Source organism: Urocitellus parryii, chromosome 2, assembly GCF_045843805.1.
Source record: "Urocitellus parryii isolate mUroPar1 chromosome 2, mUroPar1.hap1, whole genome shotgun sequence".
Taxonomy (NCBI): domain Eukaryota; kingdom Metazoa; phylum Chordata; class Mammalia; order Rodentia; family Sciuridae; genus Urocitellus; species Urocitellus parryii.
In genome coordinates this window covers 10,771,457-10,796,876 of record NC_135532.1, presented here as the reverse complement: position 1 = coordinate 10,796,876, position 25,420 = coordinate 10,771,457, and the positions used below count along the sequence as shown (strand labels likewise).

Sequence of the window (25,420 nt, the reverse complement as noted above, 5' to 3'; positions counted from 1 at the left end):
TGGCCTTCTGTGTGATAAATACCACACGGCAAACATGGTTATGTTTGTCTGCAAAGGGCACCTGGAGATGGGATGGACCTAGAGTAAGAAACTGCCTTTAGGAGGACATGTTGAAGGAACGGTACAGCTTTCACATTTTGCCCTGGTAAAGTGAGTACAAAATGTCTGTGGATGTACATAGGGTCAGGTGAGGTGTGGTCTTGGTTCCACTGGGTGGGGCTGGCGTGGGCTGGGCTTCACTGGGCTGGGCTCCCATCTGCAGGTCAGGGTCAGGTTTCCTCTGCACAGCTCCTCATGGGCCCCGGGTGAGGAGACAGCCACTCTGTGGAGCAGGGTGTTTTTATAACATAAGGGGGGATAACTGGAATCCAAGCCAAATCATGCAAGCACATTTAAGCCTCATCTCATATCTGCCTGTGTTCCCCTGGCTAAAACTAAAGCCAAACACAAGGCCAGACCACAGTGGGGCAGACAGGAAAGGGACTCAAGTGATAATCCCATCCACCATGGATGGGATGCCTGTGATGGATGTGGTGTCCCCTGAACTCTGGAACTTAAACACAATAAAGAATATTGGGTTGAACTTTTTAAAAATCCAGGTTCTTTCTGTAAATTCTCCTATATATACTAAATGGAATATATAGGAATCTCTAAGTTTTTCAAATATTATTAGCAAAAAAAAAAATTAAAAAATTGAAGTCACCCTTCAATCTAATGCTAGAATTAAGAATAATCACAGTATATGGAGAATCCTTGGAAAACTAGGAATGGAACCACTATTTGACCCAGCTATCCCACTCCTTGGTCTATGCTCAAAGGACTTAAAAGCTGCATTCTACAGGGACACAGATACATCAATGATTATAGCAACACAATTCACAATAGCTAAACTATGGAACCAACCTAGATGCCCTTCAGTGGATGAATAGATAAAAGAAATTGTGGTATATGTACACAATGGAATATTATTCAGCATTAAAAGAGAATAAAATCATGGCATTTGCAGGTAAATGGGTGGAGTTGGAGAATATAATGCTAAGTGAAGTTAGCCAGTCCCCCAAAAAACAAATGCCAAATGTTTTCTCTGATTTAAGGATGCTGATTCATAATGTGGTTTGGGGGGGTGGGCAAAGGGGAGGGAGGAGAAGGGAGAGGCATGGGGGTAGGAAAGACGGTAGAATGAGGTGGACATCATTACCCTAAGTATATGTACGAAGACATGAATGGTGTGACTCTACTTTTTGTACAACCAGAGATATGAAAAATAGTGCTCTATTATGTGTAATATGAATTGTAATGCATTCTGCTCTCATATACAACGAATTAAAATACAAAATTTTTAAAAACAATGACCACTGTAGATGTTTTCTGAAAGATCATTTTCTAAAGAATCATTTTGATGTTTCTGACGTGAAAGATTCAAATCAATCTTCATGTAGCATTATTTTTTTTTTAACTTTCTTCAGGAAAAAGTATGAGAACTGCATATTTCCCATTATAAGGTGAGTAAAACCTAAGTTGATGTATTGGTTAGGATAAGTTAGAATATTCTACAATAATGACAACATTTTATAGAATATTCTACAAAACCTCCCAAATTGGAATACCATAAAACACCAAAGATTTATTTCTTACACTTGTTGTACGCCTATGTGTACCTGTAGGCCCATCCTTACTAGGAGGTTGAGGCCTGTGACACCACGAGGTACTGTGACAAAGGAGAAGGAAAGAGTGTGGGGAATTAGGTGCTGGTTCTTAGTACTCTGCCTGCAAGCTGTTCCTCTGAGTCACCTTACATTGGAGAAGTAGGTCACATGACTGTGCCTGCCTGGGGAGGGGGTTCAGTTCTACCACTGTCCACAGGGGACAGCAGCCCTCGTCACTACCTGGAAAGTCACTTGGGGTTGAAAAACATTTATTTTTGTTCAAACAAATGAACTACTTACTATACGAGATGTGTGCTTTTGAAGAAACAAAATACTTTCATGAGTAGATTATCTGCAGGATAAATGTATCTCGCATATTTCTATTGAAGATTTTGAAAATCTTTACAAGAAAAAGTACATTTCTTTGAATGTTATATTTCATTAAATTTTAAATGAAATTAGTAAAGTTTAGTTGAGGCTTATACCTGTTCTGATAGGTATTGTACTTTATCACAGTGAAATGCATTTTTGCAGAATGTAATTTGATTATTGAGGGACAAACAAATGGAATATGTTTAAATTTGTAAAATATTTACTTGTTGAAATAATTCTAGGTTACCAACAGGGTTGACTAGTATGTTTTTATATTATTTTAGATTTCCTCAGACTCTTAGGAAAGACAAAGTTAAAAAAGTTTTGTTTTTCTCAGTGTTGGGGTTGGAACTTGGGGTCTCACACCTGCTAGTCAGGTGCTCTGTTGATCTGTACCCCAAATCCTAGAGAGTGTGTATGTGTTTTTTAAAAGCAACAACAAAACTTTAAAAGCAGTTGCCCTCTACCAAGAAGAACATAAGTTTAATCTCTTAAAAGGCACATTTGGGGAACATTGTATTCAAACGTAGTTTCTGGGCTGTGGGTGCAGTTCAGTGGTAATGTACTTGCCAGCCATGTTCCAGCCCCTGGTGGGTTCTATTCCAGCATCACCAAAACCCCAAACAGAACAGAACTTAATTTCTTCCCACTGCAGAAGACCTTAATAAAATTAGCAGTCCCAGCTATCAGGAGAGGATGGCTTCTGGCTTCTCCTTCCTGCCACTGAATCCTGGGTGAGTCACTCATTCTTTCAATTCCAGTGTGTTTTCTCCTGTCAAATGAGAAGCTGGCATAGTGAAGCCAAATTCCTATAAGCTTTAAAATTCTGTTATCTTTTGCTTCAAATATGAATTCATGCAAACACTAAACAGATTTGTTTCAAATCCAGCTTGTCAATTATTCACATGATGCAAACATGCTAAGTGCCCACTGCTTGGACGCCAAGAAAATTTGGGGCATCGCTTGGCAGTTTAAAAAATTAACTCCAACTCAAGGGGTTTCAGGTCAGAGGAAATTTTATAGAAGACAGATTCCTGTACACAAATACATACTGCCATATTACTGATGGGGGTGAGTCGGGGAGAGACTGTGGTAGAAAATAAAATAAAATTTTCTGTAAATACTGACATTATCTATTTTAAAATATTGCCTGGATGGTGTTAGTTTTAACTATGTATTTTGGGGAAAAAAAAGTTGAAATGTTGAATTTCTCCTGTTTAGGGAGCTTGTCGTCCATTGTCATATCTGATAGTTTTCTTAAAAAATGTGATCACTCAATATGATTTTATATGCTCACTATGACCAATGACAGAAAGTTGTTAAGCCTTAGAATAGACCCTAAGCTTATTCTCCTGGGACATTATTCTAAATTCTGAATGTAACTTTCTTCTCCTACTTCACAGCCCAACTAATAGCCATTACATGGCAAATTTTTGTCAAATCAAGTTTTTTAAAAAAATATTTATTTTTTAGTTATAGGTGGACACAATATATTTATTTATTTATTTGTATGTAGTGTTGAGGATCGAACCCAGTGCCTCACACGTGCTAGGTGAGCGCTCTACCTCTGAGCCACAACCCCAGCTCACAAATGAAGTTTTTTTTTTTTTTAACTCCTTAGCTCTTCTGCTGGTTTTTATTAACTAGTGAGGAATCTTAACATCAAAATTTTGGTTTTATGTGTCAGAAAAACAAAGCTGCATAACCACAGCAAATTCTTGTATCAATTTTTAACCACTTCTTAAATATATAGAACACTTTAAGTATTGTTTTAACCCCTCCCTCCTTTTCTGAGGTCTTGTAGAAGATTTACAAAATTAGAGTGGGGGGGCCAGAGAGAGATTTCAGGTAGTGATAAGTAAAAATACTCTTCCTACACACTGACTTTCCAGTAATGAAATGGCATAAACTCTGGAGATCTCTTTAATGGAGCTTTGTAGTCCAAAAAATAACACTGTTGTAGCCTCCAAGTGCGTCAGCTGCAACTGGATGTTTTGATGTCTTCGATAAACGCGGGCGAGCGCTTTCCTTTGAAATGTGTGCGGCAGTTTGCGATGCTGCTTCTCAGATGGATTTAATTAGTCCTTCATAGCACTGGATGTCCGTTTGTTGCAGCTGAATTCTCATTTCATTCACCCATAACTAGAAACACCTCCCTTCAAACGGATTTCTTCAAAGAAAGAGGAGTTTAGGGTTCCGCGTCTTACTGCTTTTTGATGTTGGTTTCCCTTTAAGAGAAGACCTTATGTTTAAACAACTGTTATTATTAAGGAAGCATAGCTTGCCCCACCGAGGTCCTTTGTGCTGGTTGTTGGTGGCAGGTCTGTGGAACAGCTCTGCTCCATCAGATGGCCGCAGCAGCTGTATGTTTGTATATTCCACTCCTGAGAGCCGCAAACCAAAGTATGGCACGAACTTGTGGAGGAATTCTCTATGCTCAAAATTGGAATGTCCATATAAAGTCAAACCCAGGGACAGAAGCCGTTGTTTCGGAGCGTATATTAAGCACAAAAACAAAGTGAGCCAGCCAGTAAGGTTTCCATAACTCCAGGAGTAATTGTGTCGTGATGCACTGCGCCCTAAGTGCGGGGGTCATGGTATGCTTTTCAGTAACTATGTAGAAATTATGAAAATATATTCTTCTTAATAAAATCATGTTTTAAAAAATGTACCCCACTACCAGTATCCTTTAATTTTCCACGAGCCTTCACGTTTCATCAGAATGGCCTCTTGAATTTACCCTGTAAGCAACGTTCTTTCTTCCCTTGTCCAGTTAGCGCGTTGGGGCCCGGCCGGCTCCCGCATCAGGGCTGCTTTCATCTTCTGTGCCCACGATCCTAATTACATTTCAGGGGTTGTGATCTCCCCAGAAGCCTGCGCGTTCATTGTGTTTAGGACTAAAAGCCTCGGGGACTTGGGGGGCTGTTCGCTCACAGAACATCTTTAAAAGTTTGCATCTTTAAAGGTTTCTTCGCCCTCATGTCTTGATTTGTCTGAAAATCCTAAAAATTACACTTAGAACTTATTACTCACTGCCTTTAAGGAAAGACAACGATAATTTAGTCTGTTCAAGCTTAAAATTGTTCCAAAGCCGCAGCTCAGAAAAAGATACAGTAATAGATCTCACAGTTCTCCTGGTGTCTCCATTCACTATTTCCTCGAAGAATCTGGAGAGTCTCAAGCTTGTATTCCTGCCTGTGTCTCAGCCATAACTCGTCTTTCCCATCATGTTCACTAGTCTTGGCACAGCTTAACTGGCATTTCTAAAACTCAAAGGTCAGAGATTTTTAACATTGAGATGTTAAAAATAATGATCAACAAAGACTTAAGAACAGTTCTGTAAAAAATATTTTGAGCAATTATAACAGTAAGTCAGAAAGAGATTTCATGGAAGGAGTCAACATACAGTTGGATATTGATGTCTCTGTTCTTGATTATGTATCTTGTGACTTGTGAATGTTTTGTAGAACACCTGGTGTTAGGAAAATCGTAAATGTGGACTGGAATGTTTTATTACATTTATGTATATTTTTAATAATTTTTAAAAATTATAAGTGTGATTTATTTAATGAATTGTTTTAAGGGTTCATCTTTAATATGATATAAATATATCAGGTATATTGGTTTTAATATATTGAAAATGCTCTAAAATTATTGGTAGAAATACCAAATTTCAAAGGACATAACATGTAAATTCTCACTTTTATCAATCTACAAGACAACTTGCTGGGGAACCCTATTATAGTAGTTGAAGCTAATAAGTAATATTATAGTGATCACATTTTCTGATATGCAGACTGGGCAGTTTTATAAACAAGAAACATCAATCACATCGGATGTGGACATTGGAACATAAGTGATCATATTCTTCCTCCGCTATCTTTACTTTATAAAAGTGAACCTGTCTTCTGTGTTCATTTACTCACGAAGTTTATTTTGGGGTTAAAGGGAGTGGTGCAGAAACAATAATGTAACTTTTTATTGAAAACAACAGTCTTTGAAGACAGAGGAACTTCCTTTGTCCCTCGCCAGTTATGTAACCAGTTAGGAAATGTCACTTAACCCTCAGAGCCACTGCTGCAGTGTTGTTTTATATAAGAACTGATATGAAGGAAAACATAAAGCCCAAGAGTTTAAATGCCAGTCCTGGAGCTGCTGGCTGTGGAGTCCAGCAGGGTCAGCTATCTTTTCCCTCATCTATAAAATAGGAATACTATCCTCCGGGGTACTTGTAAAAACCAATATACACAAAGACCCAGTGCAGTGGCTGGCATGTAGCAGCACTCAGACTATTTCTTTTCCCTCTTAAGTGTAACATTATATATAAACCTATGACATTTTGCTTTTTAAGAGAATCTAATGGAGCTTTTACTTTGCAAGCAATTTTTTTCCACTGTATGAAAAGTTTGTGGAACCTTGAAAAGATGAGACACACAAGCATTGGCCAGACTTGTCAGTGCCCATGAATATTCTAAGATTCCAACATTTTTTGTATTGCTCATTTATTTTGTGAAGCCCTTTCTGAGGCTACAGCAGAATATCTGAAAAGTGGTTATAGGGATGAGCTTCTTGTTTAGGGGATTGGTTTTGGGGGAAGTTTGTCCACTGAGACTGGTGAACCTGGCACAAGTGTCTCCTCCTGTCTCTCTCTTCCTGCCCCAGGAGGCTTCTGCAGCTCCTCCTCCTCCCTCTCTCCCTAGAGCTGCAGGCCTGCTCTTGGGGAGATTTGTTTAGAGCCCTTCTCCTCCATGGACACCACTGAGTGCTATTAACTCCAGATGTCTTGGATTTACCAGCAACGATGGTGTCTTTCTGCAAAATGCCCTTGCCAGCAGATCTCTTCATTGGCTGGTGGAGGTGTGAGTGGCTCAGGCTGACTTTTGATATGCTATTCAGCTGGTTGTGGAACCTTAAGCAGTTGTTTAACTTCTCTGGGCCTCAGACTGGTCACCTGTAAATATGATATATATATATATATATATACACACACACACATAAGTATATATAGATATTCGTGTGTGTGTGTGTATATATATATATATAAAGTCAATATGTGTTCCTTTTCTTTGGTTTAGATTCATTTCTCTGCATAAGTAACAAAATTTAAATAGCTGGGAATAAAAAGAAAGGACATTCATAATCTGGATATTATCAGTATCGAAATTTCTGTTTTGATTCAGTGCATTTTTTAAAGTATTTTTATTTCTTTGGGGGGAGTTATATAAAATAAAACATGCCATTTTCTAACCTGGTGTTTAAACCTCAATAAAAGTAGACATTGCTTGAAACTAAAGTTTAGTACAAACTTGGGCATGGCCATGTGTCTATCTTTGCTCTTGGTTATATTTATCATGGCAATATGGGGATGGACTTAAATCACTATTGCTCCATTTTATCACTGGGTTTTTTATCAGTGGTTCTTTACCATTTTATCCCTGTTGGTTCTGTTTAGATGTGTTTTAGATGGCTGTCAGATGGAGTGTCAAAGAAACCAGATGGAGATGAGACATAGCACACTCCTCTAATGTAATTAACAATGGACAGACTTTTTGAGGAGCTACCAGATTCACTCAGCTGGACAAAAAGTGCTTCTGTTTTGCTTTGGAAGTCTAGTGACAATGACTTGTGAACTGGCTGAATGGACTTCTTCAATCCTTAATAGAAGAGTTGTTCTTATTGCTTTTGTGATCAGATCTGAGATAAGGCTTCGAAGAATTTATGATTTCATTTATAGGCAACTAAAAATAAACACCAAATGAGTGTGAGACTGGTAGTAATCGGTGAGGGTCACAAAAGTGGGTGTTGTTTCAATTAGTTTATTGAAGATAGAAAAAAGGTCTTTTGTTCCACCCACTGGCACAGGGGCATTAATTGATGATTTAACCAAAATTTTATCCTAAATCAAGTGTTTTAGTTAAACCTACTCCACTGTGTTTTAATGATCATATAAGCATGCTACTCCACACCCTACACCCCACATTGGGAATGTTACCTCAATGGGGAGGTGTTTGGTTGTTGGTTGAGTATAGTATTCAGCTTATAATTAAGCTGTAATACAAGAAATATACTAACTTACAAGAAGGATATTCTTGCTAGCATCCTGTATATATCATTTGCTTACTCAAGCATGTAAAACTTCAACAAGAGGAGGTAATTTTGCTTAGATTTCTTGATTTGAATTGTTCTAGTATTTGGCACTGGGTGGAAAAGGGAAAAATCATATTGAAAGCATTGTTCTGTTAATGAAGTTGCTTGTCCTTTTTTGTGCCAAATTTGGCAGGTAAAATTACCATTTATTCTACTTGCTAGAGCAGGAGAATAGATTGTTGAGGAAAAGTAGCAATTTAAGTAATGACACTAGATAGAATGGGCTACATTATATACATCGCCCATACTTTAGATATTGACATGCAATTTTTATCTCTCTCTAGTGTGTACTTTGTCTTTAACCACTACATTACTTCCAGTAGCTTTCATCGGCTGCAATTTGCTTCAATTGTGAAATTTTTAAAAATACCATTACTATTAATTATAATAAACCAAAGGGAAGCACTTCAGTCCAACAATAAAGATTATTATATTTGTTCTGGATAGTTTAGAAATATTACATGACTTTTAATTGTGAGTAATACTTTAAAAAATGAAACATACTTTAAAGTGAAGATATATAATAGCAAACTCCAGTTATTCATGATTTCTTCCACATTAAATATCTCTTCCTATTCATGTGTGCTTTCATTTTGGGTTTGTAAATTATAAAGAAATTTTTAAGAAAATCTTTTCTAAAAATGAGCAAACATCTCAAAATATGAATAGATATTTTTGTTAGCCACATGAAATCTATAAATTAAATTTTGCTAAATTTGAAATATTGCATTTTAATTTATTTATAGTACATATTTGTTTGATATTAATTTGAAGTAGATATATAATCCACTAAGTTTCTTATAGAGATTTTTCTTAGTTCTAAAACTTGGGGTTTGAAACAATTTTACTGTTGTAGTTTACAGTGGTGAAACTTGTCCCTCTTCCATAAGAAATAGATAATAGTTTTAAAAAGCCGATTGGTAAATTTGTAGATTTGGCAAATGCCAGCTCTGAATGGTAGGGCTGAGTATCGCTGTAACTTGTAACCACCAGTCACTTCTTTCTGCAGGCTACACTAACTGGTGGGCAGGTGCAGATGTTACAAAATCTAACATCGCAATTGACACTAATTGGCATAGTTGTTGGCAGTCTTATCAGAAAGCCAAGGGCTGAATGGTTGAATGGGCTTAGAGAACTTGAATGATAATAAGCATTTTTATATGCATCTTGAATTACTTTTGTGACCCAGACTAACAGGAACACTTTATTCTGACCTCATCCTTCAATGAATAGAAATTGGAGAAAGCATAATATGTGGTGTATGTGATTACTGATTGTTTTTCAGGTAACCTTTTGCAGCTAGCGGCTCTATTGCCCACTTGCCCCCCTTCCTGCCTCCATTCCCAGTGCTCGGAGAAGGCCATGTGTGGAATAAAGTGAAGATAGCTGTTATTACTGAATATTAAATTAATTAGTTTGATTAATTTAATGCCAAAAGCTTGATGCATGCCATAGTATGGGCTATATTTAGAATGTATTCATCGAGACAGATGCCGTGGCCCATTCCTATATTCCCAGCTTCTTGGGAGGCTGAGGCAGGAAGATTGCAAGTTCAATGCTAACTTTGACGACTTAGCATGACTTTGTCTCAAAGTGAAATTGAATAAAAAGGGATGGGGATGTAGCTCAGTGGTACTGTTCAGGCCTAGCATGTATAAGGCTCTGTGTTCAATCTCCAGTACCACCCTCCCCCCAAAAAAATGTATTCATTGAATTTATGGATGAAAAAAGAAGTCTGGAATTTGTTTTACTTAATCATCTTGGAGCATGTGCCAAATCATTAGGGAGATAGATGAAACAAGCCTGGCTTTCAGTGGATAAATTTTGAACTTGAATGATGGATGTATTGGGGTTTATTAAGCTATTCTTTCTGTTGCTGTATGTTTGCAGTTCTCCAGAACAGAAAGGTGGTTGTTTCCTTTGCATGGTGACCTCACCCCTTGCCACTGGAAGGTTTCTATACTTTCTAGATCTTTCCCAGGACATGCCTTTTTCCCCCAGTCCCTTTTACAAAAGTTACCCATCTAAAGTGAGAGCTCATGTATAAATGAGTTAATTCATCAGCCGTGTGGATCCTCATAGGCACTTTCTAAACACTCTGCCTTAATCAAAATGGATGACTCTTAGGTTGGAAATTTAGTCACTGGGGTAGCTGTGTGTGTCTGTGGACCACCCTGCACCCAACCACAAGTGTTCACTGATGACTTAGATGTAACCATGGGTCTTTTTCTTCGCTCTGGGGGTAATGATGTATTTTTCTTCAATAGAAATACAATCCCAAAAGAAAGTACTTTTCCTTGGGTGAGTTAGGAGAGATTTAGCTTACATTTGCTTTTGTAGGTATTTCTGTGGTTTTGGCCCCCCACCCCACCCCCGCAGCGATCCCCAAGCAATTTCCAGTCTCCTGTGCTAGGATGTAGGTGAGCCTTGTTTTCTTCAGCTGGTGGCTCCTGTACGCAAGGCACCCAGGAGAGAGCTTGCTGGAGGCTTCATCTTGGATGTGAAGGACTGAGAGCATTCATAGGGGTGCTGTATTCTCAGCTTAGGTTGATTCAAGTAAATTTTTGTGATTTTTGTTCTTTGGTGCTATCTACATGGTAGTAAATGCCTATTTTGTCTCTACTGTGATGGCAGTCCCCTAGAGATGCACTGAAGTCCTGTAATAGTAAGCTTTTTAGAATGTGTTCAGAATGTCCATCTGTGGCTAATGGGAGGTAGAGAAACCAAAATCATTTTTTGTGCTCTTGCTTCTTTTTCGGTGATTTTCATCTATCCTGAGAATTAATATAAGTTGATCCTTTTCTTTCTTTTTTCCCCAGTATTTTCAAAATACTTAATTTATTTTGATAAGTCGATCCTTTTCTTATTTCAAAGTGGCATTGCTTAAAATAATTTAGATATTTTATATTTTATAGCTTCCTAAGGAACTAAGATATAAAAACGATTTCACCAATCCCCCCGCCCCCACTTTGTATCTCCAGAGGTCTTCGAGAATGAATGTCGTTTGCTCATTAAGGTTTTGTTCTATTCCTAATTGATCTCACTCATTCCTTTCCTTGCTAGCTCTCACTTAGGCTATGGTTCTGTGTATTATTTCTGGTCACTGCTACCAAAACTGATATATATTAGCCACACTCTTTTTCAAGTCTCCTGGAAAAATGCCAGTCTTATTCTCCTTTGAGTTTGAGAATGCAGTTTTACAAATAATAGAGTGGCCTTACTTTGTTCACAGTCATCAGAGTTAGAAGGATTCATCTAACAACTTGAATAGATAATTTTATTTCTGTGGACTTGAAAGTGAAACCCTACAAATGGGATAGAATTTTAAGTAGCATTTTTAATTTGTTTTGAACTTCTTTCTTATTGCCCGCCTTTCTTTAGATAGGCCATATTAAGTATGCTGGGCTGGAGACACAGTTGGGTGGGCTGGTAGGCAGGAGGTGTTTAGCTCTGTGTGTAGATTTTATATTATAAAAGAGCTTAATGGAGTCCCTTACGTAGTTGGAATAACTGCTATCGTAAGCATTTATGGATTTTTGAGTACAATTATTATCAACACTTTATAGGACATTACAACTTAAAATATTTTGACTTAAATTTCTTTGTGAATCTTAACCAAATCTACTTTGAGAAGTTCCAAAATAGAAGCATATTGTCAGCCATCAGCCGTCAAGGTGAAATGTGCATATTTGAAAAACATGCATTAAAGGGCGTGAAAGTGAATCATTATGCGCATGTCAGTGTCATGTTATGATATTTTAGTTTAAAAACATAGCTTTTGTAGTATTCCAGTAAGCCTGTAATCATAAAGTTAAAAGTTAGATTTTCTATCTAACTTAATTAATTTTTACTTAATATAATTTTTATCAAGATCTGATCTCTCAGTCTTCAAGATCAGGACACTGGGCTGAGCTTTGCATGAGGGACATGAAAAAATAATGCACTAGCTTGCCCCCATGAACTTGCAGATTGGTTGGGAGGGACCAAGATTAAGACAGCAGTGATGTGAACGTAAGGCATAGCTTGACCAGTGCATAGATGTGTAATTTACAGCAATTCAAAGCAAGGAAAGGCTCCCTCCAGTTTAGCAGAAGACAAGGGGTGGTGTGGGTGAGCTCAAGGGGCATGACACAGGATCAAGGGCAGATGGAGCAGGTGCTGAAGCATGGACGACAGAACCGTTAGGCAGAATGAGGTATTCCAGGTTTGGGAATCAGTAGGAATGAAGTTGTGGAAGTGGTGCCTGCACATGCACGCTGAGTGTAAGAGAAAGGGGAAGAAAACCCAGAATGATAAATTGCTAGATTGAGACTGTGGTCCCGGAGACCTAGAGGGCCACGTGCAGAAGTCAGGTTTTGATTTCTGAAGCAACCAGAAGCCAAGAAGGATTTAGAGTTCAGAAAACGCCTGGCGCTACAAACCTGCATTTCCAACTGGTCAGTGGTAGTGAGTAGAGCTGTTGGCAGGGGGATTTGGGAAGGTTCTTTAGTTGTGTGTGGGGTCACTTGTAGGAAGAGAAACTGGAAGGAAAGGTGTTTATGCTTGGCTTAGTGGAATAACAGAATTCAGTAAGATAGACCAGAGAGATGTCAGCAATAGGGGAGGGTCAAGAACCAAGCAAGTGACACTTGTTGAAGGGACTGTAGAGTTCATTTTTGTCATTCCTACTTGTGACATGACTCACTAAACCCATTTCTCTCTGGCCAGGTTAGCTTGCTAATTAATTTATTATCTGGACTGGAATTCTGTGGTACTTTCCCGTCATGCCTGTCCAAATAATTGCTTTGACCTAATAATCTATTTTCTTTAGCTTTTTACTATGGAAGTTTTAAAGAATTCACAAAATCGAGAGACTAGAACAATGAGTACCCTTGCTGTTCTCACTTACCTATCCTTGCCCTCAGAATATTTTATTTCAGACGTTACAGAGTGTCCAGTCAGTTGACCCTCTTTTCACTGGTAAAGGACTGTCAAATTCTTTTTCTATAGTACATACTCTTTTACTTATTTTTAAATACATTTAAGGCTGAAGATATATGTATATATTGGACAAATTGAGGGAGAAAAACATGGCTGATGTGTTAACTGGGTAATAGGAAGCCGTTTCTGTCTTTGAAGAGAGTTCAAATGTGAAGGGAGAAGGCTGGAAAAAACCTGGGCATTTGGTTTTTTGTTTTTTTTTTTTCTTTTGGATAGGTATGGATTGAAATAGATTTCAAAATATTTCCTTAGTGTTTATAATGAACAAACAAACTTGGCAGAAACCGCCTTAATCCGCAGTAGAGTAACGTCGTTGGTAATGGGACAATTGGCAGGCATCATGTGTCTCCTGACTGCTGCTAAAAACAGTACACCGTTTCTGTGGCATTCCTGCTAAAATGCATAAATCATGAGGAAATGTTCCCCCAAATTGGGACACTCTACAATCTAACTGGTCTGTATTCTTAAAAACTATCAAGGTTTTGTAGCTTGGGCTGCTATAACAAACATACCACAGACTGGTGCCTTAAATAAAATATTTTTCCAGTTCTGTAAGCTGGAAAGTCCAAAGTCAAGGTGCTGGCAGATCTAGTGCCTGGTGGAGTTCCACTTCTCAGTTTGCAGGTGACAGTCTTCTTGTTAATGTCCTTACATGGGAGGGAAGGAGACAGAGGAGGAAGTGAGGGGCTACCAGAGTAGAAGGAAGGAGAGTTGTGAGAGCTCCGCCCTCATAAAGGCCCCGCCTCCTAACGCCATCACCCTGGGCTTGGAGTTCTCAGCCCATGAATATTGAGAGAACACAGACATTCATTCCTTAGCACAAGGTAGTAAAAGAAAAGACAAGGCAAAATTAAGAAGTGGGGTCAGACTGATGGAAACCAAAGAGACATGAAAACTAAAATGTGTGGGCTGAAATTAGAACCCAGACCTACCTCAAAGGGAGTTCTTGGGGTGATAGTGAAATTTGAGTAGGGTTTGTGAATAGATGGTAATATTGGGGGAGACCAGCCTCCTGGTCTTGGTGCCTTCTATTATAAGGAGAGCGTCTTGTACTTTGGAACACAAGCTGAGGTGGTTAGGGACAGGCATCAGAAACCTGTTCTCACAGCCTGAGAAATAGCATAAGCTACCATGGGTAGTGCCATAAGTTCATGTGTACTGGAAATTATTTTACAAAAACATAACCAAATAAAAAGAAATACTTTCCTGGAATATTCATTAGAATGATAAAAGGTTATTACACCATTTTCCTCTTCTCTGTCACCAGCAGTAAAGGATTCTGGCAACTCTTTTAACCTTGCTTACCTTATCAGTGACCTTATCAGTGAGATTATGCCAGTGGTCTGCAGAGCTGAGAAGCTGCCCTAGACTCTGCAAGTGTGTGATTTCTTATGAACCTAATGGGCAGTTCAATTTTTAGCAGCATCTTCCTTAAGACATAATTGATAACAGAACAAATGGCTGATTGCTAGATCACCCACTAGGTGGATATGGTGAATGGATCTTGGCCACCAATTCCTGCATCTCACTGTATCTGTCAAAATGGGACCATCCATGATAAAAAATGAAAAAGGAAGACATTTTATTGTTCACGCTTATGAAGCATTCAGTTATTGAACCTGTAATCTATGAGAAATTTTAAGGACATAAATATATTTTAATTCTTTTGGCAGTGAATTTGCTGGTTTAAAATAAAACATAAAACAATCAAATATATGTTATTGTAATTATAAAGTCAAAAGATAACAAATATCTTGGTACATATGTCACCAAGAAAAGAATACAAATCTGCTAGCAAATCTTTAGAAGATGGAAGCATAGAAAATGGAGTATCAAACATATTTGTTGTTGGCCAGGAAAAATGGGCTATTAGGGGAAACTGAGTGTCTGCAAATAGCATAAGGCTTGACTCTGATGGATAACATAAGTCAGCAAGACTGGTAAGAAATAGCACGTTGTAGCTGCAGTGTATGGGAATTTAGGAATAGGAAAGACTTACACACCCTCGTGACCGTCCTGTAGGACTTGTAGCCGTCCCCAGTAATGTGTGTATTCTGAAGAACTGAACTGTCAGTTTAGGTAATAGGATTTTTTTTGAGGCAGGTGTTGGTGGGGGCAGGAAGGGAGTCATCTGTGATAGTGAAATGCATATGAAAAGCAAAAGAGATGCTAATAGGAATCAGATGAATTGAAGAGGATAAACAATGGAGGATGTATTGAGGAAGAATAAGGGAAAAAATAGAAGAAAAAGCAAAAAGTAGTTTGTTTATTTTGTTTTTGTGGTGCTGGGAATGGAACCCAGGGTCTTGCACATAGTAGGCAAGCGCTGTACCACTGAAAACACCACCAACCCAGGATGTTTAAAATAGGGGGAAAATAGCTTGGGAATAATCTCTTGTGGGATGATGGAAGAGTAGTACATGGTGCCACTAGAAGTACAGTGGCACAACTAGCGTTTGTTGAGGGTTATTATGTGGTAGGTGCCGTTCTAATTTCTCGACTTATGCCTCACAACCCTGTGTAAACATGCATTTTACATATAAGGAAATGAGGGAGTTCATCATTCCTGGATGATGATGATGAAGATGAAGATGATGATGATGATGATGATGAGGAGGAGGAGGAGGAGGAGGAGGAGGAGGAGGTTTCAGCCGGGGCCTTTTGATGTGGAAATCGACCCTGGGCAGGACACAGGACTCAACCACTACCGGGCAGCAGAGCTTCACCTGCCCCTTCTATTCACTCATCTACCTGGAGTTATTCACTAAGCTGCTGCAATTTACAGTGCGATCTGCGGAGAATGACCTTGTCACACCAATCCAAAAGAAACTCCTTCCATAATTAAACTGTGGGCAAAATAATTCAGGATATTTTCTTAACCCCTAAGACTGAAATTAAAGTTGTTACTGATCAATTAATGAGGCGATAATTAAACAGAAACTAGAGAACTTGGCTGATTGTAGATCAGTACCTAAAATTTTCTTTTCCAATTCACATCATATGAGATGTATTTAATTACATTTATCACACATGCATATTTAATATAATCCTTTGTGACAGATTTACGGGTCTTCACTGTCATTGTATCTGATTCCTTTTGTCATTATTACACGTATTTTTGGGGAGAGACATAGGACTGTTTCCAAGGCAATAGTGATAAAAACAAACTTATGGGAGACGGTTGTCTCTTTTTGTTTTCATAAAATAGTCATCTCATTTCTTTCTAGAAGATCACAAGAGGTATTATAATTATATTTTAGGATAATATGTTACTTTAAAAATTTATTTATTTTTGTGTAGTGCTGAGGATCAAACCCCAAATGGTAGGTTTTCTTTACCCTGCTATTCTATTTTAGGATAATATTTTAATAAATTGAAGAGCAGGATAAAGAAAATCTACCATTTTGTGTTATATTAAGATATAAAATTGTGTTATGTAGTTAATATTGAAATGCTCAGAATCATCCATTATGGTAACAGCATAAAAATGCCATGTTTTGTCATGCTTTCTCTAAGAAATAAATGTCGAGGAGCTGGGGTTGTGGCTCAGTGGTAGAGCACTTTCCTAGCATGTGTGAGGCACTGGGTTTGATTCTCAGCACCACATATAAATAAATGAAAAATAAAGGTTCATCAACAACTGAAAAAAGATTTTAAGAAAAGGGGCTGGGGTTGTGGCTCAGCGGTAGAGCGCTCACCTAGCACGTGCTAGGTGCTGGATTTGATCCTCAGCACCACATACAAATAAATAAATTAATTAAATAAAAAATGTTGAAGCAAGTAATAGCATAATTAATACATTTATTAAATGATAGGAAAATCATGCATTTCTTATTGTCAGCATCTTTATTTGTGTTTCACAAATCAACTAGCAGTTTATGTACGATTCAGTAAACTAGAAATGTTAGATGGTGTTAATGTCCCAGGTTACCGACTGCATGATGCACGGATTTCTTTGTCCGTGGGCCTGTGGATATACCTCATTGAATACCGTCATTCTGTTAGCAGTAGGTGAGATAAGAACCGGTAAACAGCTCTCTCCCTGATGGCCTTTTGGAGTAGGACTGTGCAGTGAGCCTCTCCTACATGCTAACACTGTGTCTTAGTGCTAAGATTACTTTTGATGCTTTGGCTTTAATTTTTTTATGAATTTAAGAGTGTTGCAATATTTTCTGTGACTTTGTATTAGTTTGTATGTTGTAGAATTTAAGATAAAGGTGTTATCTATACACACACACACCAAAGAAAAAAGAGTGTTGCAAGATGGTTGTTCCTGCAAATGGCTCCTACTATGTGGCTCTCTAATTTCTTTCTGTGTCAAGTAGGGGAGGAGAGGATTGAGTTGGAGTATGTTACTTTGAGGACCCTTTCTAGCCTAAGAGTCAAATCTGGAAGATGCACTTTTTTCCTTTTGTGTGTGTGTATAGTACAATCATTTTAAAGATATATTCTGAAAGCCAGTTACAGGGGCAGGGATTAGCTATTCCTTTCTGAAATAGTTACAGCTTGATTCACGAGTCTGTTTTTTATCCTTCATTTTGTTTTCAGAAATGGAAGCAAGATATGTGGTTATGGTGGAATACCTGAATTTTTATCTAAGATCAAACACTGTGCAATGCTAATCTTCTTAACATTTGATGACAAATTAAAAAAAAAAGAATTTAGAATTTGCCTGTGACAAAAAAGAAGGTGTGTGGTGAATCAAAACACTTTTACAGTCCATATCTTCCCAGAGTTTTATTATTTTTGGAAAAAAAATTGGCAAGTACTTTGTTTTGTAAGTTTTACATTCCTAATGTTGAATAAAAATGTCCGATTGTTTAGCAGGTGCCCAGTGTAATAGAAACTGTAATATTTTTACTGTGTCATGAGGTATCTCTGAGGAAGTGCCTTTTTTTGTTGTTGTTTTTTAGGTAAAGGATGTAAGTAATCTCTCTCAAATGTAAAATTAATTTAGGGCGTGTACTTTTTTTTCCCCTTCTGGTGACGTAGATAGGAAAATCAGATGTTCCAAACAACTCATGGAAAATGTTCCGCATCAGCATCGTCAGTACTAGAAATGCAGTCAGATGCTCTTCGTGGCATATAGGCTTACAGGGAGATTTTTAAATGTGGAAAAATGCCTTCTTGATATTGGAAAGAAATCGTGTTTGAATTGTTGTTTTAAATGTCATAAATATTCTTATTTTGATTACCTTTCAACAAAACCTATTTCTGTGATCAGGCTGGGGAACGTTTTCAGAAAATAGAGGGTATAGGGATGAATTCCAGTAATCCCACCCATCCGAGCCTTCTGGTCGATTCAAGTTCATAATGTCAGTGCTTTACACGAGCATGACGTCTTAAATGACTGCAGAAAGTAAGCCGCTGTGTCCTTGTGCTGGGGACTGCTGTTCCAAGTCCCCTCTTGGAGTTTGAGCTTCTCAGCAGCAGGCCACATCCCCTTCTGCTCATTCTCACGTTGGCTTTGGTCCCCTGTATCTTGGGTTTTGTAAATGACCACTCTTGTGCTTATGAGAAATTATCCTGGCTCTCATGATGAGATGGGGCAGGATCTCTGCAGGAGACAGGTGTGCAGCAGTGGTCCCATGACATTATGTGGTCCCCAGGATTGGGCAGAGGTGGTGAGGTGCGATGGAGAGAGGTCCTCAGGGCATTTGAGGGCCTCCCCAGTCTCTGTTAGTTCCCAAATCTATGTCTTCCCTTGCTACTATGCCCTCTGTATTGTCTCCTTTGTGACCTGTAGAGTCCCATGTATCCACCCTTTTCTGGAAGTTCTACTAAATTCTTGCCTTTACCAAAACCTTGTGGTAGTTTCTCTCTCAAACTCTGCACCTCAGAAATGTCCAGTGGATTCAACTGTGACTCCTGGTGTCACTCTAGACCATGGTTCCTGTCTCTCATAAACCTCGTCTTCTTTGAAACTCATGTGAGTCAACCTCATCATCTCACCTTCTTCTTGGCAACTTTGGGTTCCTGCCCTTGCACCTCTCTTCGTGCAGTTGAAGATTAGCAACCAGTGTGTGGTCAATCTCTCTGCTGCCATGCAACCTGTATTTTCTCTCCATCCCTGGACATTATTCTTATTCCTATCTCCTGACCTGTAATTACATCATTCACTTACAAGTGCCCCTGGCTTCCTCAGCCCTTCACTCTTCCATCAGTTCCCCTCACTTTCTCTGTGTCTGAGGCCACGTACCTGGGCATTGCTGGAGGACTTCATATGGCCTGGTGTCCTTCCTTGGCTGCTGATTTTCCTGTTCTCTGGTAAGCTTTCTCTGCTTCCTTCTCCTCGGTGACTCACGTCTTTGTGCTGTTGTCACACTTCCTACTTTCCTTCCAAACGTCCTTCTCCTCCACACTACCAGTGCTGCACTGAGCACCATCCTTTTTATTTTTGTTTGGTCTAATTCATTCTCAAGCTATAGCCGGAATGACTTTTCAAAGTATCACGTGGAGGGCTGGAGCGCAGCTCAGTGCTAGGGTACTTGTGTGTCCTGGGCATGTACGGTGTGTTTGTAATGTGGGTGTGTTGTGCTCCAGTTGGGACCTTCAGTCCCCCATTGCTGACCTCTGTCACCTTTGTCTTCTGGGTTCCTGGCACACTGGTGTCAAATCAGCTAGTTCTCTTACTCCACGGTTTCTTGTTTCATTTTGCCTCCTGCCCTCCCCATGACATTCCTTCTGGAATATTCCTACCCACCCCCTACTACTAGCACACTTACCACATTCCTGCCGCCTTTTGGTCTTAGCTTAAAGGTCACCTTCTCAGAGAGGCTTTCCTTCTGGCTGAGAAGTGAAGAATACCAAAAATCAGGATGATTGGTGGTCTTTTAGAATGTGTGTTTAGTAGTCAAACTGTAGAAGGTTGTGGGGAAGGGTATGTAGTAAGAAGGTAGGTACTCAGCTTGTTCTAGAACCTGTCAGAGAAAAGGAGAGACCTAGGTGGGTAGTTAGGAAGTCCTGTCCAGGTTTCAAAGCAGAGAGGACATAGCCAGTGTAGACCAAAAGTCAGAAATTGATTAAAAGGAACAAATTAAGAGGCAGAAGAGGTGTATGATGTGGGGAAAGACCATAATGATATACAAGAAAATGAGAGGAGTCACATCTGACTATAATTTCAGTTAAAAAAGAGAAGGTCATCTAATAAGAATGTGGCCCAGTTTTAGTATTATAGTTAATAAAAGTTTGATGCACCTAAATACTAGGCCTGTTTAAGGATGTAACATAACATCTTTAGGTCAGTGTTTCTAGATGGAGGTATTGTGTCTTTTGAGTGTCCTTAAAATATATGGAGTCTTTACACAATTCAGAGTATTCTAGTGTTTTCACAGCACTGAAACATTTCAGCAATGTCTGCCTTGGAGGGTGAGTGGTTGTGTCGTTTGGCACTTCACTTTTGGTCTGTTTTTCTTTTCATCCCTACATTGAATTTGATTTCATTTCTTAGCTTCTATTGTCTATTAAGTAAAGGATCATAAAATTTCATGCCCAAATGGAGATGCTTGATCAAAACAAAAATTCCTTTCAATATTGGAAATAGCTCTATCAGGAATGACTGTCAGAAGACATCTGAGACAGAAGGGCTTCGTAACCACAGAAGCACACAGCTTAGACCCAGCTGAGACCTTAGACACTGCTGGTCCAGGTCCCTCTTTTTCAGAAGAGGAAAAGACATTATCTGAAACACATTGTAAAATTGGGTGTGGTAGATAAAATTGGTCCATCTGCAGGCAGAGAAACTGAAATGAGTATCACCCAGTTAACAAAAAGGCTGTTTTAAGAAAACTGCCACATTTATTGCATGCCTACAGTGAAAGGTCTGTCATGTACTAGAGGACATAGCTAATTCTCACTTTAAAGTGAACTTTAAATATATATAATACTCTCATCCAGGACAAAATTTTAAAGTACCCAGGATTCATAGTGAAAAGCAAGCCTCTCTTCCATCTCTCTTCCTCAGCCACTCTGTTCTGCTTACTCATTTGTTCAGTGATTTTCTATGTATTAAAAAAAAAAAAAAACCACAAATGAGCTGCTGGGTACTCCTATAATTCCAATGACTAGGGAGACTGAGACAAGACATTCACAAATTCAAGGCCAGCCTGAGTAACTTAGCAAGACCCTGTCTCAAAATTAAAATATTAAAATGACTAGAGATTTAGAGTAGTGGTAAAGTGCCCAGGGTTCAAGTCCCAGTACCAAAACCAACTATAACCAGCCAAACAACAACAAGCAGACAAAAATCACCACATATACATTGCTATTTTTTTCCTTAACAAATGATGGCATATTGCATATATTATTCTGTATTTATCTTGGGGATAGTTTTGCATCAGTATCTATAGAGATGCCTTATTTTTAAAGAAAAGGTCCTCTACGTTCTCACATGCCACAGAATGTCTATTTATATCATACAGTTTAATGAAACCTTGGCTGGGTATAAAATGACGGGACATCGTTTCCTCTTGTCGGTGTTTAGACCACATTTTCCATAGTTTTCTGTATCAGTTGCTCTGGGGTAATTTGGCTGACCCGATTTGTTTTTACTTTCTTGTGATTTCTTATTTCTGCCTAAATACATAATTTTTTCTTTAGTCCTAAAATCCACAAATGTCAACAGTCTATAAATTCAGGGTTTTATTTATTTTGAAAGTCTTATATTTTTGACTTTTACATTTATTCTTTAAGTACTTTTTTGAAGGAGGCGGTTGTATTTTCTTTGTGTCCCCTCTCCTCCCCCTGTGCATCTATTGTCTTTGCTATAAGTTGCCTTTATAATGTTGGTCCTTTCGATTTTTGTCTTATATAATTTTTCAATGTCTTGTATGACTTTTTAGTCACATTCTATTTTTGGTTGCTTCTTAATGTGGCTTTTATCTCTATAATGTTATTTTTCTCTTCGTTTTTTTTTTTCTGAGTTCTACCAGCTTGATTTTCATTTCCTTCTGTTGTTGTATAATCTCTTCTTTGAACCTTTGTTTTTCTTCTTGAGCTTTTTTTTTTTTTTTTTCCTTGTTTTAAAGAGGGGTCACATTTCCTATGGTTGCCTTTGAGACTTTGGAGAATTATTTATCTGATCTCTTCCTGTGTTTCTTTGAACAACTCTTCTTGTGTTATATGCTTTTTAATTTACCTTTTTTTCTCATAATTTTTCCCCCAAAATTGTACTCTGAGATCCAGTGTTGGTTGTTTTCTGATTAGGGTTTGTGTTGTGGTGGGGGAGGCTGGCTGAGAGCTGGGACAGCCGGGCACGTCACCCTTGTCACCCCTCACCAGCACTACTTACTCATTTCCCACTAGTAGTTGGCACTGGGAGGTCGGGTGGTGTTCTTTAAGGAGCATTTCAGGGCTACTGTAATGACATGCCACTTTTACCTCCACCTGCTCTTTTCCGTCACCCTGGCCTAGAGGGCTGGGTGTGAACAGGAGGGACGACTCAGGAATAAGCATTGTCTCCTTCAGTCTGCACCCACCTTCCCGTGCTGTCTGACTGTGGTTCAAGCAGGTGGTCTCTGCCTCCGCTCTGCCTTATCCTAGGTTCACCCATTTAATAATAGCACCTGTGCATCTCTGTATCTCTTGGTGGGATTTATGTGTCTTGGAGATCTGATTCCCAGTAGCTGGAGGCCTGACGAGGCACCTGGCAGCTCTTAGCACATTTCCTTTCCTCGTTAAATTTTCACAGATGTGTTTCATAGTTTGTGATTTGGGATTATTTCAGTTATATAGTGAAATTACAGTTTCACTCATTAATTATTAGGTGTACTAGGAAATGTGGTTTCTGAATATTTCCATCTCCTGCAGCCTTTCTTACAAGCCCTCTACTGTTAGTAGGGGAAGGGGAAGAAAACTTACGTACAAACAGACCTGGCCTCTGTGTTTAAACACCGTCTTTCAGGTAACATGTTTCAGGCAGGCCTCTTGCTCATCCCCAGCTTCTGTCAGTGTGGGCTGGGAGCATGTGGGGGGCTTTTGGAAATGGTAGGTGGCCTCGTGATGAGGACAGTGGGGAGGAGCTCGACTCAGCACTGTTCTTGTTAAGTCCTGCAGAGAGCCTGTTGCAGTGAGGCATGTGCTCGTTGGGCTGTTAGGGCCTTGAAGGCCTTGAAGAGGCCTTTGCTGCCCTTAGTCGCTGCTCTTGGCCTGTAGTCATGGAGTCACCTGTACCTTGTGAACTTCGTCCTGACCCAGACCTTCAGGGTCTTCTCACTAAGGCATAGAAACTTCTGAATTCCGGGCCTGACATACTCAGGTGCACAGTCCAGCTACTTCCTCCTCCGTCAGGGCCGTGCCATCGCCCCCACACGTCTCGGCAGCGCTGTGATACTGAGTGCCGGGCTCCCGGAAGCCTCAGCCTCCCCTAGACTGTGTCCTCCAGCTCGGATGTTGGTAGGGTTCCTGATACTGGCGAAAATGTTTTCCCTAGTCTTTCTCCCTGCCATCCTCTACCTGTTCCCAAGGTCCAACAGGAAACAGTGAGGACTCTCATATCTGGATTTAAAGAGTGAGTGGTTTTTAAGAGAAGTGATAGGAGGTAGTTTTTAGGGATCATATATCTTGGGTCTGCTCCAGGTTTATTTTGAAACTTGAGCAAACATTAAGTATCCCTTTGTTGTCTACTGTAGACTTAAAATAATAATGTTATTTGTTTTTTGCCTCTCATACTAATGAGTTAGGAAATAATCATCAGTGAGTGGAAAGAAAAACCTTTTAGTATTTGTTATTTTAAGTTAGCTTTTATTTGTTTCTTTACAATTGCTTTTATGTTATTTATTTGGAAATTAATTTTTTTCTCTTAAGAGTGTCTCTGCTTTGCAAGATTACGAGTCTTTTTTTTTCTTTGCATTGTCATGAATGAGGACTTGATAAAACTAGTCACTTATGATTGATAAAAGTATGATAGAACTTTGCAAAGTTTGAATGATCTTTGGATATTCAACACCAAAGAATTTTGCCTAATTAAAGTCTGTTTAATTAAGATAACAATGCGTAGTCCTTCATTAAAATTACTACAGAAAAAGTTCTTCCTTGGTCCTTGGAGAGGATATTATATGCAAGCCCTGTTGCGTGGGTTGCAGAATGTCACTGGAATTTATATGCATTACTTGTCTAATTGCAGTAAATGTGGCGTGTCCAGATAGGTTTCGAGTTAGATGGCTGTTTGTTCCCTACTGGAAATTGCTTGAAGCCTCAGTACCAGAGGCAGCTGTTCGTAGGTCCTTCACCTCTCCCCAGAGATGGCTTGGAAGACTGTGTGGTTGGACCCTGTCTTTCATGGCTGGAGCAGTAAACATGACAGGTTGTTGGGGAGCCATCTGTTTAAAATGGCTTCTGCTTTGTATGCAGCAGTGAACTTGAGATCAGTTTTCTGTCTTTCTTCATATAACAGTCTTATTTGGTGTCACAACAGGTGGAAGTTGATGGGTCGAAACTAAATGTGACCAGTACGTGGAACTTGGCTTCGCCCTTATTGTCTGTCAACGTTGATGGCACGCAGAGGACTGTGCAGGTGAGTGTTCTGACGATCTGCTCAGAAGCCTTCCTCCCATTCAAGATCTTGTCAGTACCGTGTGGCTAGTGCTCACAGACACAGTGAGGAAAGCTGTATTGTATTCATCTTACACTTTATATGCTTGAAAACATTTTTTTAAAAAATTTTAGAGGCTCTGTAGTTATATCTTAATCTGAGAAATTAATATTTTTTTCAGGCGATCTCAGAAGGTTAGTGTGTTATATTTTGTTAAATAAAGAATCAGCAGTTTTCTTTGCTGTTGTGGGTTTTTAGTTGTAAAATGTGGCTGACAGGCATCATTATCTTCCTTATCTATCCATTGGAATTTTACAGTATAAGATTAAAAGAAAAACAAGCTGTATAGGTTGTCATCCTATAGCACATGACTTTTTAACCTTTCTTTCTCCCCAGATGTAAAATGTTTTGCATTGAGGAGATGCCTTGAAACCTAGAGTTGAAAGAATTCTCTTTGTAATCGGTGACCTCTGTTTTTAAGTGGGAAACTATGGAAAGAGATTCTGCCCAAATCCCCCCAAACACATGGAAAATGTGGTTATCATGTGAATAAAAATCACAAATCCCATAGCACTGAATGCTGATTCTTTAACTTGATTTTACAGAGAAAACTAATGTTTAAGACTTAGAGAAATGAAGGGCGTTAGAGGTAAAAACTGATACATATCTACCTCTAGTAAAGACTGCAGGCAGAGGATTCAATTCACAGTAATATTTGATGACTGAACTGATTTCCCAGCCAGAC

At 38.9% G+C, this 25,420-nt stretch overlaps 1 protein-coding gene across 2 annotated transcripts in view; it reads left to right on the top strand.

The window, feature by feature from the left end:
• Pcca (propionyl-CoA carboxylase subunit alpha) overlaps positions 1-25,420 on the top strand; it is a 356,906-nt gene that overhangs the window by 252,661 nt on the left and 78,825 nt on the right. For both annotated transcript variants that reach the window (XM_026399302.2, XM_026399298.2), the window contains exon 20: positions 24,559-24,657. In XM_026399302.2, coding sequence (XP_026255087.1) covers positions 24,559-24,657 — 99 coding nt within the window. The remainder of the gene's footprint in view (positions 1-24,558; positions 24,658-25,420) is intronic.